At 41.5% G+C, this 14,747-nt stretch overlaps 1 protein-coding gene across 7 annotated transcripts in view; it reads left to right on the forward strand.

Annotated features, from left to right (window-relative positions):
- TCF20 (transcription factor 20) overlaps positions 1 to 7,140 on the forward strand; it is a 132,026-nt gene extending 124,886 nt beyond the window's left edge. For 4 of the 7 annotated variants that reach the window (XM_086751854.1, XM_086751913.1, XM_086751873.1 and 1 more), the window contains 2 exons: positions 1,846 to 1,973; positions 5,852 to 7,140. In XM_086751854.1, the coding sequence (XP_086607980.1) occupies positions 1,846 to 1,929 (84 nt within the window). In that variant the 3' untranslated portion in view covers positions 1,930 to 1,973; positions 5,852 to 7,140. The remainder of the gene's footprint in view (positions 1 to 1,845; positions 1,974 to 5,851) is intronic. The other 3 variants (XM_086751904.1, XM_086751897.1, XM_086751881.1) reach the window with 2 other exon arrangements.
- The last annotated feature ends 7,607 nt before the right edge of the window (positions 7,141 to 14,747 follow it).

The following is a 14,747-nucleotide window of genomic DNA, read 5'->3' on the forward strand; positions in this document are numbered from 1 at the left end:
AAATGTGCTGGAACAATCTGGGGCCGTTCAGGCTGTTAACCCAAAACTGGCCTACTTTTTATCGTATGAAAAAAAAATAATTATTCTGCACAATTAATAATGTTGAAAATGTACAGCAAGCTTAAACTGATGCGTTTAATGCTACACAAACCTGCAGATCTTGCCAAACAAAAATGGGAAGGATGAGTACCCCTTACTGGGGAATGCAACTGCCTAAGTGCTGCCTTCTGCCCAACTTTGGATGCTTGACTAAAGAGAATAAGAAGGTTACGTCTTTGAAGGCTGTTTTACTTTTGCTGCCGATTGCCTGAGGTGTTACAGGGAAACATAGTGTTAAAGCTCTTCGTAGCTGGCTTGCGTCACTGCTGCTGTATATGAATACTTCCAGTGATGGTGCTCAAACTGTGAAAGGAAACAAACATTTTACAGAATCAAGCCTTCTGGAGAAGATATTGAGCAGGCACATTGTTTTCTAATCTTAGGGGATGAGAGGGGGAAAACTGACAATTAAGTTGATAAAGGTACTTCATGAGGCAATAAGATTTTGAATTTTATTCAAAACTGTCCCACTGCAGATCATTTTCTGTGTTGTGTCGAAAATGGAAATTCAACACCAGCAGCCTTTCTTTGACACTGAAGTTTGTTGGCTTTTGCTTAGTAAAGACATTAATCATTTGTTTAAAGTCAAGGAGAGTTTTCTTTGCTTAGGTGGGACTTTCCCTTGCCCTGTGGTTCACTCATCATTACTGGTTTGTTCCAAATTCTTCTGCAGGGCAGATTATAGGATCACTCTGCTCCTTCCATTGTAGTGGCTGGAAAGGGGAGTTCAGCCGGTTGCGAGGCAGGAACAGGAAGGTTGAAAACCGTTGCTCTAGAATGACTGGAGAACAAATTGCATCAATTTTTTGCATTATATGAACATGAGCAATTGAGAGGAAGAAAGACTTTAGATTAGACCATTTAAAACTGTACTTTTAGGTAACACCAGTTTAACATTAGTAGCTAATTAGTAGCTGTATAATACCTCATTCTTCTGTACTTAATGGGTTGGAAGAACTAACTTTATAAATCTGCTAACACTGAGTAAGTCCCCCCCAGCATAGTGCCTCTTACCCTTTTTCAGTCCTTGCCTCGCATCGGTAAATATACCTCATCATAATAAGTGGCTCCCAGAGAGCAAAGGTGCTTCTTGCCTCATTAACTGCACTTGACACTTCAGGCATAAGCAAGCCAAGTCCAGAGGGACTGGTCCTGTCTTTCCCTGCACTCCCCAGTGAGCTTTCCCATTTCCTTCTGTCAGCATTGATGCTTCAACCATCCATGTCCTGAATGTGCTACTTTTGCAAAATAGCAGCTTTTATCACAGGGAAAACGCTGTCTGAAAACTAATGATCTTTTCAAGCTTCCTCTCACAAATCCAACTAGCTGCGTGTCTGCATCACAGCAAGTGTTGTCACCACAGAACTGATGAGGATGCTGAGGCACTGAGGAGGATATAAATAAAGGGGATGGGGTACCTCACCTTTTGGTGTCACTGCTGTCTTAGATTTTCTTAAGCCATCTGTGGGGCAATTTTAAGTGATGTTTCTCAGCTTGTTCTACCTTTTTGTGTTATATGCTGTGTTTCTTAAAATTAACCAGGCTTTCGTATTCCAAACTCTTTACTTTTGTGGAATTACCTGCTTTTGTCCCAGGGAAAACTCTGTCTGAAAAATCTATGTCTGGTTCCAATACTGACTTCTCTTTCTCTCTCTCACTTTTCTGTGTGTTCACTTTCCCTACCCCTGTCTTCCTTTTCTCCCTCATTTTCTTTTTCCTCCTCATTTTGGCTTGCTGGTTCGTCAGCCCCTCCTTCCTTGCTCTCTTCCCTCCTTGCAGAACAAGATGGTGAAAGGCAGCCTCAGCACAGAGCAGTCGGAGCGGGGGTGAGGGGGGAAGTGTACTCCTGGGAATGGAAATAAAAGCAAGCACAGGTGAGTTGGGGAGAGTTTCCAGTTCCCACCTGCTGCCTTCTGTGGCTCCTTACCTCCAGTGCCTTCCCCACTTCTATCAGAAATCAAGGTGCTCTGGTGTATATTCAGAAAATTTGTAATAACTGTTTGGTGGTTTTGGTTCCCCCCTCCCCGCTACCATTCTGTTCAGGCTAGTGACTTCACTTTTTTTTTTTTATATCCACAGCAGGCAAAGTTTGTTAGCTGTTACAACTGCCCAATTACTCTCCCAGCTAAAGCAGTGGCAGAAATCTGCTTTCATGTTGCCATGATCGTGTCCGTAAGGATCTGAAAGTTTGTTTTTTTTTTTCCCCATAAGTCTGAGTAGTTAACAGTAAGCTTCCATATAAATAAATAAAATAATTAAGCAAAGTCTCTTAATTTTGTATGCAACGAAGAATTAATAATACCGATGAGTTCAAGATTATTGTAATCTTGAATATCTTTTTTTCTGGAAATGGAAGAGTAAATTAATCTTATCAGGAGCTCATTACATTCCTTTCAGACCAGCATTTTCCTCTATTTTGCAAACAGACCTGGGTGACAGAAGGTGGAACTATATCCACAAGCGGCCACAATTTCGTAAGCTTGTAGTGTTTACTCTGGTCCCTTACCTCCCCGCGCTCTGGGTCCAGGGTGGGCTGTATTTGCCGTAAGCCAGCAGTGCTGTGGAAAGCAGCAGTTGTGCTCTTGTGCCCCAAGTCCCCCGCTGCTCTTCCTTCCTGCCTCCTCCTTTGTCTAGTCCTAGCATTCATACAGCTGTGTGTGAACTTGGTGGGGAATTCAATTTGTCTGAGGCTACATTTTGTTACGTTAGCATCTGAGTTGGGTAATTTTCCTGATCTGGTTTGCCGTGTGGCTGGGCAAATATCCTGGTGCAAGGAGGGAGTAGCGCAAAGGTGGGAGTTAGCGCCCAGGGAGTGGGATGAGATTGGGATTTCTTATTTCATTTCCACCAAGTGCATTGCCATTTGGTGGCAACAGGGAAGTCTAAATGAAATAAGTGTTTGGTTTCAGATTAATACTTACTGGCACCCTTTCCCATAAAGTGCAGCCCAGGAAGGTCTCTTGCCTTCATTTCACTGCTCAGTTGCATTTCTTACTCAAGCTAGATGCTTCTCTTTTTCTTGCAATCATGCGGGTGAAGTTGCTCTTTCATGCCTGTTCTCTGAGCTGATTATAGCAATCCCCTTCCCTCACTGCTGTTCCCTTGCTTCCCAGGCACCTCCCTTACCTTAAAATCTTACCTGTTTCTCGAGTTAAGTAATTGTGAAGTGCTTTTAGTGGTGTTTTCTGTGAAGGATGAGAGATTAATCAGAGAATTCTGGTTTTTAGTGCAGTAGCAGAAGACAGGTAGTGTTTCATATAAACACTGTGACTGCTGACTTGGTTTAGCTCTGCTGTGTTATGTGATTTTTCATTTTTAACATTCTTTCTTGACTTTGGAGTGTTGTTAAAACAGTTACTATGTAAGCAGTATTTAAAGTTAGTTATTTGAGTAACTTTTTCCTTCCATGGTAAAGGTCATTGGGATTCTTTTAAGCTTTTCTCTTTTGCTTAAAGCGTAAAAAGCAATGTAATTCATAATGTTAAAACAGGATGATGGTCTCACAGCCAGGGTGTCTGTTGCAATTGTTTAACATTAGAGAAGTCTTCTCAGTGATGAATTTTTGGGCCATTTCTTTAAGGTGCTGATGAACATTACTATATCCCAGAGACCTTTACACAGCTTTGTTTCCTGCATTATTGTCTAGTACTAACTCTTTTTTTTTTATGTATCATAGGAATGTATTGGCCTAAGACCTTACAGGCTGTGGAATCTCTGTACTGTGTTCACTGTGTGCTCTAGACATCTCTCTAAGGCATCATTTCTTTCCAAATCCACTTCTGCCTCAAGTAGTTCTTATCTGAAGGTCCTATTTAGCCTCTCTTTTTTGTTGCTGAAAATGTCTTGAAAATTAAGTTCTCCAACCTGACCTTGAATTCCAAAATAAAAACCATGCAAATTTAAAAGAACCAATTTTTTTTTTTTTTAAAGCTACATTACTGTGGTAATAAAATAAGTTTAGAGGACTTCTGTAGCAGTGCAGGTAGTACAGGAGCTGTCCATGTGCTGGCCCTAATGTAAGGTAGAATGGGCACTCGGGTGTTAGATCACTGGGCTGTTTTAGTCCTGGTTCACTCCTAGGCCCAGCAAGTTAAGAAAAATCCTGTGTGTTGGATAACATCCAGGCAAGTCAGTGTATTCTGTCTCTGTTGCTTCTCTCTGTGTGAGCCAGTTGCCTCTAGAACATTTGGATCAAATCCAGATCTGGAGAGTGACTGTGAGAGTGAGTCTGGTGCTCTGGATCTTGTCCAGGAACGGGGAAGGACTCTATCTGTGCGGTGAGCCTGTTTCCTCCCTGAGGCAGTGCCTAATGCTCTGGACCGATTCCAGGCATGGGCAAGCTGCAGTTGTACAGGAGCCAGAGACAGCAACACGGCCCTGACACTCCTTCAGCAAGGGCTCACAGTTGCACAGTAATGAATACTACAAAGGTCAGCTGCCTCAACTCTCTAGGAACCTCCCTCCTTTCCTCTTTAGCTGTAGCTGCGTGGCTTACCTGTCTGTTTTTTCATATGTACTTGCCTGACTCTTTCTTTGCTTTTAGCCTAGCACCTCTGTATGAGAGGATATTTGTAACCAAGAGGTAGGCTTGCTGGGGTGTAATCTAATTGCTATGCTGATAATCAGAACAGCATAGACTTCTGTATCTCACTTAGGGTTCCTGGAGTGTAATTGCCAGCTATGAATTAACACGGGTGTTACTTCCTTCCCAGGCACACCTCTAATGCCGTTAACTGCTTTCCGTATGTGTTGCTTATGTTGCGAGCATTTTTCCTTTTCCCAAGTTCCCTAGCTGGTGGGGAGGGATTTATTTCAAAGGGTTAACCTTACTAAATAAACAAATTGCTTCTGGGCTCACTTGTGTTGTGGGAGAAGGGAAGAAAGGAATATATTATTTCAAGCTTTGCTTTCGCGACTGTGCAGATTAAAAATGAGAATCATGGCTTAGAGAAATGAAATTTTCAATTTGTCTGCAGTTTCTCTTTTGAACTGAGCCTAATTTTCTCACCTCAGAGAATTTCCAGACAGGAAGAATGAGCGTGCCAAGCACTTTGATATTGCCACATTTGTCTTGAAAGGCATCGCGAGCTTAGACCTTCCGTGAACTGTCACCACCACCATAATCTGGCAATTAGAACAAAAAAGCAACAGAAAGAAATATTACCCGACCTCCAATTAGTTTAACTGCAGCTTTACCTTTAGCTTGTGAAATCTAGCCATTTCCTAAATTTGTTTCCTGCAGCTGGACTCTAGTTATTTTGATACCAATTCCACTATCCGCTACATATTGATGGTAGCGTGGTGACCTTTGTGAAAATACTTGGGCCCTGTTCCTGAGGGGCAGCGTGGCATCCCAGAAGCTGTCATCGCGTTTGAATATGCTTAGCTTCTGTGTTTCCAGTTTTCATAGTTAACATGGGGAGCAAACATGAGGCAAATGAACTCCTTTCTGGCTGCTGGAGGTAGTTTTGCAAGAGTGCCATGCTGTTGTCGTGGCACAGATCGTCCTGTCATCCTGGACCTCCTCTACCTTTTCTGCTGGTTGCTAAACTAACACTTTTTATCATGTGGATTTGCTTTTGTGAACTGGTCACCGTTGTGCTTCCATTCATTTTTAGACCACAAAACTAAAGAGCTCTTGGTGTTGCTGCTGTGGTAGGCTGCTGAGTGGGTTTTTCCAAAGCCTGGAGGGCGTGTTGGCAGACGGAGGGAAGGAACAATTCCAATATTGCTGTTTCCCTTTGTTTTTCAGGTTAGGCTGTTGAGATAAAAAGCGGTGGACATTCGTGACTGAATGGAATCTCTCCCACTGTGCAGCCATGCCCCCTCTCGACGTGCCTGCCAATGCCAGCACTTCCTTCATAAATTCTTACATCACACTCAAGACTGATGACATCACAGAATCTGACCAAGGAGTCTGAACCAGCTGTTTCCATGGACACAATCTCCATAGTGACAGTGGGAAGGGGAGGGGGAAAAAGGAAACAAGTGGGGGGAATTAAAGAGGGAGGGATAAATATATATATATATAAAGATCTATTTTTTAGTCTTGAAAGACTTTGTTTTAAATGAAAGGTGCGCTATATCCCTTTTGATGCTTTTGAGTAAAATTAACAAAAATCCATATAAATTAAAAAAGAAAACTGTAGCTAAAGTAAATATTAAGTCCAAAATCAGAGCGAGGCTCATGGAGCCTAACATTTTGTGGGAAAGAGCAGCGGGAACTGGGAGTACTCCAGACAGGACTTGTCTCCCTTCCTCTTGTTTCTTTCTCACAACATCCAAGGCAGTTCAATTTTAAAAGGCAAATAAAATCATAATAAATTGTTTGTAGGGTGTGGGAGGAAGGCTTGAATGGTTGTAAGGGATGGGGTGTCAGTACTTGTGTATGCGGGGTAGGGACGTTCTCATTTTTGAGAAACACTATATATTAATAGTGGAGCCTAGAAAAACATCGGAAGACTCTTAGGTCATGAAGTGAGAGGTAGCCGCTGCTTCCTAGATCCCCTACACCTTGTTCATGTGGGAACATCTGTACCACGCGGGGGAAAGGAGTATCTGGCCTTTGTGGCAACAGCATGCACCCCCAAATCATTCCAAGAAGCTGCCTTCAGTTTGGAAGGCAGGTGAGAGGAAGACCTGGTTTACCTGCCAGATTGGGGAACTAGAAAGAAAGTCTGAATCTTGGTGGAGTCAATCTGTCTTCAAACTGATTTTGAGAATCCACTTAGCCCTTTATTTTATGTTTTGCTTTTCCTAAGGAAGGAAGAGGGAATGTCAGTGTAACAGCCTACACTATATGGTTATTTGGGGTGGCTTTTTTTTTTTTGTAAATTATGTAATTTTAAAACATTTGGATTTAAAGAACAACAACAACAAAAAAAAAATCATAGTTTTTCTTGTTAAGGCCTTAAGAAAGGGGTTAGTGCATCTTTCAGGGGTCACTCTGCCATGGGAATAAAATAGCTGTTTCACAAACAGTTTTATATAAAAAAAAGCTTAAAAAAACCAAAAAAACTAATAAACTTCATTTTAACCTTGTCTCCTTTTGTTTTGTGCGAACTTGATTTGTTTAAAAGGACAGAGAGACAGTACTATCTGCTGCTTTTTGGTTTCTTTGCCTTCATCAGTTCTGCCTTCAGTGATGACCTTCTGAACTGACCCAGCAAGAGGAAGACCACAAAAGCTTTTAAAAATTAAAGCTTAGCGTTTGTTTGATGCTCGGAGATAACAAGCCAATGACTGGATGAATTTTCTGTTGATGTGAGTTGGTGGTATTTCACCAGGTCACTCATTTCTTTCACTCATAGAATGGCAACATATCCTAGCGATATCAAACAGCGTGGTGTTTACTGGGAAGTCACTAGAGAGAGGGATCTAACCAGCATGACTTGGATTAAAAAATGGGATTGATACTGTGGGGAGGGAAGAACTATTTTAAAAAGTTATGTACTGGATGCTTGCTCAACTACTCACATTTTTGAGTACTCAGCACATAAAAAATAAGATCTATGATAGCTCATATTAAGATATCTATTTTAACTCTATTTTTAAAAGATCGATTTAAAGATTTGGGAGATAATTTGGCAGTTATTTATTTCTAGAAGTTGCTACTCTCACTGATAAGTATTTGGAAAGAAAGGGCAGTTTTCTGCTTACTCCTTTCCCAGTAGCAGCTACTGAAGTTAGTATGTCCTTCTACATTAAGAAATAGACCTGTTGTGATAAATGTCACTAATGTGTCCTGAATTGGTGCTGAAAATATTTAACTGCTGGTGTAGTCAGAAAAAAAAAAAAATCATTTTTAGCATAGTTAATGTGATTGAGTAAATGACTTCTTTTCAACTGAATAAAAATTGGTTTTTTTTTTTCCTAGTGTCTGTTCTATTCTACCTGTTCTGAAAAAAAAAAAAAAGTTACTGTTACTGCATTGATTAATGTTGGTGAAGAATCAGCTTTGTACTATGACAGCAGAGGACTGTGTGGCAAAACTGCTGAATTTGATACTTTTTGCTCTTCAGGGTGGTGTCTCGCACTGGAGGGAGAAGGTTTTTGGGTAGCTGGGAGGGAGTCTCGGAGGTTTTGCTTGTGAGTGCTCATGGCAATTGTTGTGGACATTCAATAGTTCCTCGTGCACCATGGTTGGAAAGTAGCGAGAGTCATGTAGAGCAAGTAAATAAATGGTACCACACTTGACTCCATGAGAAGTATTTCTCAGTGGGGAGCGCTTAAAACCCTTCAAATCAACTGCCGCCTATCCCCTTGTCAGCGCTGTTGTTGAGGTAAGCTGTGTGCCCTCTACTAGAGAAAGGTCTTGTGAGTTGGTCATCTTTATTGGTCAAGTCTTTACAGAAACCAGAGCTACCACAGTTCCCTAAAACCAAGCCAGGAGGAATCTAAAACAATGTGTAAAATGGCTCCTTGGGAGAACCTGGAAATGATCTGGAGCAGTCATAAAATCCAGTTGGAAATAAAAATTTATTTTGGATCAGAAGACAAGAAAGTGCCTGGGTGGATTCTGAAAGCCGCTGTACAAAATGTTTACCAGCTCAATTCTGCAAAAGCAGTTAATAGCTTGATATCATGGATACCCCAAACTTGAAAGAAAGAAAAGATGGGAAATCTTGGTTAGTTTAGAATTTGTGGAGCAGAAATGACCCACAGCAGGATATTAAAACACAGAGATTGTGTAAAGAAGACGATGACTGGCCGCCAGCTACTTGGGAATTACCTGTTTATATAAGGAATGAACTAATGAGAGTTTGGATGAGGCAGCTCATTTTCGGGGTGTTTCTGCACACTGTCTGACTCCCATTAAGATCTCTGAAAGGAAAGAGACTTGCTGCTCCCTGGGAAATGCACGTGATTGTTTAACAGCATTTCCAAAGTGCATGGTTGCCATTTTTAAATGGAAGCTCCAACAACGAACCTGAGTGAGTCTATGCTGCCAAATAAGGTCAAAGAAAAATACGGCATTTCTCCATAAAGGATATGCAATGGATTCAACGTGCAAAGAATGTCTATCGATACGACATTGTTCAGCTGGAGACAAGGGTAAGGGAATTCCTCCTGCAGGAACTGATAGAGGCCCTGGGATACGTACAGCCAGCATATCTCGGTACGAGGAGCTGCTGCTTGATGGATTCATCGTGGAATTTTATTGCATCTGAAATCTACGCTTGGAGACCGAAGGTACAGACTACTGTGGAATCTGTAGTGAGATTGTGCGGAACAGAAGAAAGCAGTCTCAGCTGCCACTGCAGAAGGTGGTGGCCATCCTTGCTAATGTGTGTGTCACGTAGGTATAGGTTGGGATTTTACCTGGGTTTGTGATGTTCTTAAACCTTTTGAATCGGTCTTAGAACAAGACAAACTGATTGTGTGTAACAGTATTGAAATAAAAAAGCTTTCAAGGTTCAGGGCAGAGCATCTGCCATTTGTACATCTAGTTCATGGAGTCCAGCTAATGCCAAGCTAAAGAAAAACATTTTTGGTGGGACGTGCATTAAAAAAAAAAAAAATAGTTTGTCAAGATGTGGGAAATTAAATGACAGCTCTGGTATTTTGATTGTTTAATGTGCGGTGTGAACTGTAATGTACATAAGAACATATGTGAGGAAAGGTAATACCTTTAATTAAACTGGTACAGTTACAGAGAGAACATTTTGGGGCTGAGTTGGATATAAACTTTCTAAATTACCATCCCTAATGAGTGGGGTGAAGTGGCGCAGAAATTACCTGCGCCATCTTGAGTGCAGTGGTTGTCCTGGACATGGCAGAAGTACTTGGTAGAGGGATACAGAATTCGTTTCTCTGACCTAGTCCCTGGTTTATTGGAGTAACTGGAAGAAACAGTGCTCTATCTAAAAATGTAGGAAATAGAGTTTAAATATCAGACCTTTGGAAGTACAACAGGATATCTGGATGATTGAGGATGACTAAATCATGATTGGTCTGGAATTTTTTTTTTGTGTGTGTGATTATAAGTTGTGTGAAAAAGAACAGCAAGAGTACAGGTAATCCAGGTTCAGTTACAGGTCTAGAAAATACAGAAATGCAGCAAACATTTTGTGGCTCTACTGACTCCTATGAGACATTGAAAGTGTGGTTAAAATCTTAGTTTTGGGTTAGAATTGTGAAACAGAATGAGATTCTTGTTTGGCTGTGGAATATTTCTGACAAATATGTTTGGGTTTGTTGGGTTTTTTGTTTGGGTTTTTTTTTTAAGTTAGAGTTGCTGCAGTATATTGTAAGTCAGAGAATTTATTCAATAAAGGTAGAGGGTAGGAGTAATTATTAGAAAATTGTGAGAGGCCAGTAACTCTCCAGTACTTTCTCTGGTGTTGCTGCATGCCGAAGAGCGTTTGTCTAACGGGTATCACTGAAAAAATGACCTTCTTGGGGATACCCTGCACTACCAGCTCCCAAACTGACCTGTGCTATTCAACTAGAAATTATTATGGAGAGCTGCAAGGAAAGAATGAGGTTTTCCTTACAGTGTAAAAGTGAAATAGTTGCTGTAATTATCTCTATACTTGAGAGTTTACGTTTTTTGCTCTGCCTGTACTTTTGGTTGGATCCAAAAGGTTCACTCTGTCATCCAGCCGAAAAGTGAACGGGGTGCTGCTTACAGTCTTTTTGTAGGATTTCATTCCTTAAGTGGGACCTGTGTCTCAGTTAGTACCTCTGCAGAAGGGAGCCTGAGTTAGAGATCTGTTTGCTGGGTTCTCTCATGGGGCTATACTGAGAGCCAAGATTGCTTCCCTTTCCTCCTCATCCTCTAGAGATTTCTCAGTTTTTGACCTTGCCTGGCTAGCTTTAGAAATGCTGATATTTCTCAGCAGCTCTAGAGAGAGTTAGTTTGAAGAAGAAAAATACTCTTTTAGCTGATAGCAAACCTCCTGTGAAGGAAATCTTACACTGTAGCTGGGGAATCTGAATTCAAAGTGACTCTGTACTGTTCTGCATGATCAAACCTGCATGCTCATACTACTAAACATAAATGTGTCCAGGTTATCTGCAAATACCACCTGCAGTACTTTTGTGGGGTTTGGGTTGTAACTAGACCTGCTAACGACCAAACTTCGAGGATGCAGTGGGTTTGGAGGTCAGTGCTCCCTGGCTTTGAGATATATTATGCCAATGGTTTTCTGAGTTTTATTAAAACTACTTCAGTGCCACATGTTTTAGTGGGGAGCAGCAAAAAAAAATGGGAGAGAAATTTTCAGGGAAGGAGCTGGAAGGCACTGCATTCACACTAAAGATACGTATAATGTTGTAAAGATAAGTCTGCATTGTATAGGAAGAGTCCTGTGGGCTGCAGCCAATTTATCAAAGAAGGGACTACATCTACCGGTTTTATTAAAAAGGGAAAAGTCTGTACACTTTATAGCGTTTGGAAAATGTAATTGGACTTCCACCCGAGTTCCTGCACCTGAGCTGTGTTCCCCTCTCAGAAAAGAAGTGGAATCATTAGATTCTTAGAAACTGCAGATTATTTTAAGGACATTATTTTGGCATGACGGTTGGTATGACCACTAATAGATATTAAACCAGTCATATCAGTATCTCCTTCTTATGCACTTTTTAATCAGCTGGTGTCAAAGCATCTTAGGAGTAAGATCTCACGGTTCTCATTTGTAATTGGAAGAAATGCAGAAAAGGAAAATAAATATTTTTCAGTGTTGTATGATGAAATTAGGAATTGGCAGCTGGAAATGCATCTAAGAGGCAAGAAAGGACCAGGTGCGTAAGCAGAAGAAAGAGTGCAATTTAATGTAATGGATTTTGTAGTATATTTGCTGCTTTGGAAACCAAGATGAAGTTACTATATAAAATGGATGTTACAGTCTGTCTGTTCAGCTGGTGTCCTGCTGTGGCTAAAACTTCTGAGGAGGAATTGCTAAGTGTGCAGGCGATAGATGGTGAAACTATAACTGACCATTTGAAAAAGAAACCAAAGAGCTGCACTCTGCAAGAAAATAAGCAAAGCTTGTGAAACATGGCTGATGAAGACGTTTCCAGCAATCAAAAGCAGTGGGCATACAGAATGAACTAATTTTTAAGACTCTAAGCAGATTTCCACAGTTTTGTGTGGTTCCACTCCAAGTATTAAACATTCTTGGCTTCATAGGACAGGAAAATATGTCGGGAGAAGAAACAGTTTCCAGAGCTATGAGGTGGAAGTGGGCATTTGCAGCCTTAAAGAGGGCATTGATGGCTGCTGTCATAAATGGCATAAAGACAGCATCATGGCTTACATCAGCGACAAAACTCTTTTCAGTTAAAAATAACAACAATGTGAGACCACAGGAACACGAGAGACTTGGGAAATATACTGTTATAGCAGAAATGTAAGCATTCCTTACGATAAATGTGAAAGATGGACTTAGCAAACTAAGTTTGTGGTCTGTTGCTTCAGAAGAAGGTGGATCCTTTGGACTGTGCAGAATTGTTGCAGTCTAGAAGATGAACAAATGAGAAGTGGAAATCACTAATCACAATCCCAAAGGATCAGCAACAGTGATTGTAGACTGCCAGGAACTGGGACGAATTCTGCTTTGCAGTGTGGCCCATTGGCCTCAGACACTGCCCATCACCCCCGTTGGATGGATTCATCCCTGCGCTGAGGGTCAGTGCTGCAGCTTTATGGTACAAAGTTCCTCTCAAAAATAAGGAGAAGTGAGAACACCTTTTACAAGTGGCCTAATGCTGTGAAAGAGCCATGGAGAAATAACAGGTCAGTAGAAGAAATCATGGAAGGTTTGTTCTTCGGGCTTCTTTTAGGGAATGCTAAGACATGAGAGGAGCAGACCTGAGATCACCGAAAAGGCACGTGAAGTCCTTACTGGTGGAGGTGGCTGTTCCTGCTGACCTTTTCTGCTTTAAGATGCATGTGTGTGAGTTTTGGAGAACAGTCTAGGTAGGTACCATAACAACATCATTCTGTGACATCTATTATGCTAAACAATAACAGACCCTGAAATAATTATTTAATATAGAACAACCTTTTTGCATCCAAACGGTTGTTCCAAATAGAGGATAGTCTCCGTTGTGTTCAAAAAGGGAATGTTGTCCAGGTCACCTGGGTTGGCTGGTCCCTCTTCAAAGCACATATGTTCATCTTGGTTTTCTACCTCCAGTCAGTGTCAGCCCACAGAAGCTGTAGAACACAAAGGCTGATGTTCATTTTCTAGGGTTTCATTTGAGCTAGTTAAAAGAGCTGCTTGAGACAGGGAGACACCAGAAGCCTGTGCAACATGTGTTTAGCATTTCTGCAGAGAGAGAGAGATTTGCCCCTTATTTTTCACATTTATTGGAATTACTTGGACTTTGAGAGCAGCTGATCAAAACCCTAAACAATCCTTCCCAGTCTGCAGTCGGGTGTTCAGTGAAGGGTCTGGTGGAACTTTCCTTTCTTGTCCTGTACAATGCAAGAGAAGGGACCAGTCTGGGGCTTTTCTGAACAGCCTTTTCATCTGGCCATTTGCAGCAGCCCTCTCACCTACCTTTTTCTTCACTAAGTGCATTAAGAATGTACCGATTTGTGGGTTTTAAGAATACACGTACTTCTCTTTTTGATCTGTAAGTGTGTACATATGTCTGGAAATATATGAGTACAAGGGCTCAATAGCTGAATGTTCATGGACCAGCTTGCACGATGTTGAGTGGGAGTGGTAAAAAACACAGCGAAGTCTGTCCTGAGTTCTTGGGGCACTTCAGCAACTTACATGTCACGAGTCAAAGGCAGTGTGCCTCTGCACAAGCATTCGTGAAAGAATATAATCCTTCCTTGCAGTAAGCAAGCTTTGTGCCTTCAGGCCACAACTTCCTAAGCACCAGTCCTTAAAATAAGCTGCCAACAGCCACACCACATGGCAATTCATGTTAGAGGACAGAAAGGCTGCTAACTCCAGTATTTCCCCTTTGATTTTCCCTCTGCCTCAGCTGACAGCGAGCGTTTGAGCTTGATTTCTACTGGAGAAATCTACTACTAGAAATCTACTTGATTTCTACGCAGCCTGTGTGGCTCGCGCTGCTGTAATTGCCAGAGCAGACAAATATCCCTAGTCATTCTGAAAAGCCTTGTGGCACTAGGATTTACAAAGCACCTGAGGGTTTGTAACAGCTCTAAACAGGCTGAGACATTTTCATCCTCATTTCCATTGATCCACAGGAGCCTTTGTAAGACTCTTGTTGTGTTTCTCCATCATTTATGTTACTTTTCAAGTAATCTGTGTATTGCAGGTCTGTGTTGCTCGCAGGTAACTCATTGTGGTTTTCATAATTCATCTTGGAGTCACTCAACGTTTGTGTTTTGGACTTGTAGCCCAAAGGATTTGAGATGCAGGAGCTCACATTTCCCAGCCCTCCCTCCCTCCCACCCTGAGATGTGACCAAGGGCATCTGTAGCTGGTCTCCTTCCTAAGATGGCACAGAAAGGCCCAGCAGCTCCAGGCTCACCCAGAGGTTACTCCCCTGGTATCTGGTGGCTATTCCAGTGCTGTTACACTTCAGCAATTTCTCCGGTTGGGCTTTTGGCCTATTGCATATCCTCATCCTACTTTTTCTTTTTTTCTTTTTTTTTTAAATGCAATCAGACTACTTCAGTTTTGCTTTTTTTTTTTTTTTTGCCCAACCTGAAGAAA

This window comes from Chlamydotis macqueenii, chromosome 1 (genome assembly GCF_036417535.1).
Source record: "Chlamydotis macqueenii isolate bChlMac1 chromosome 1, bChlMac1.mat, whole genome shotgun sequence".
Taxonomy (NCBI): Eukaryota; Metazoa; Chordata; class Aves; order Otidiformes; family Otididae; genus Chlamydotis; species Chlamydotis macqueenii.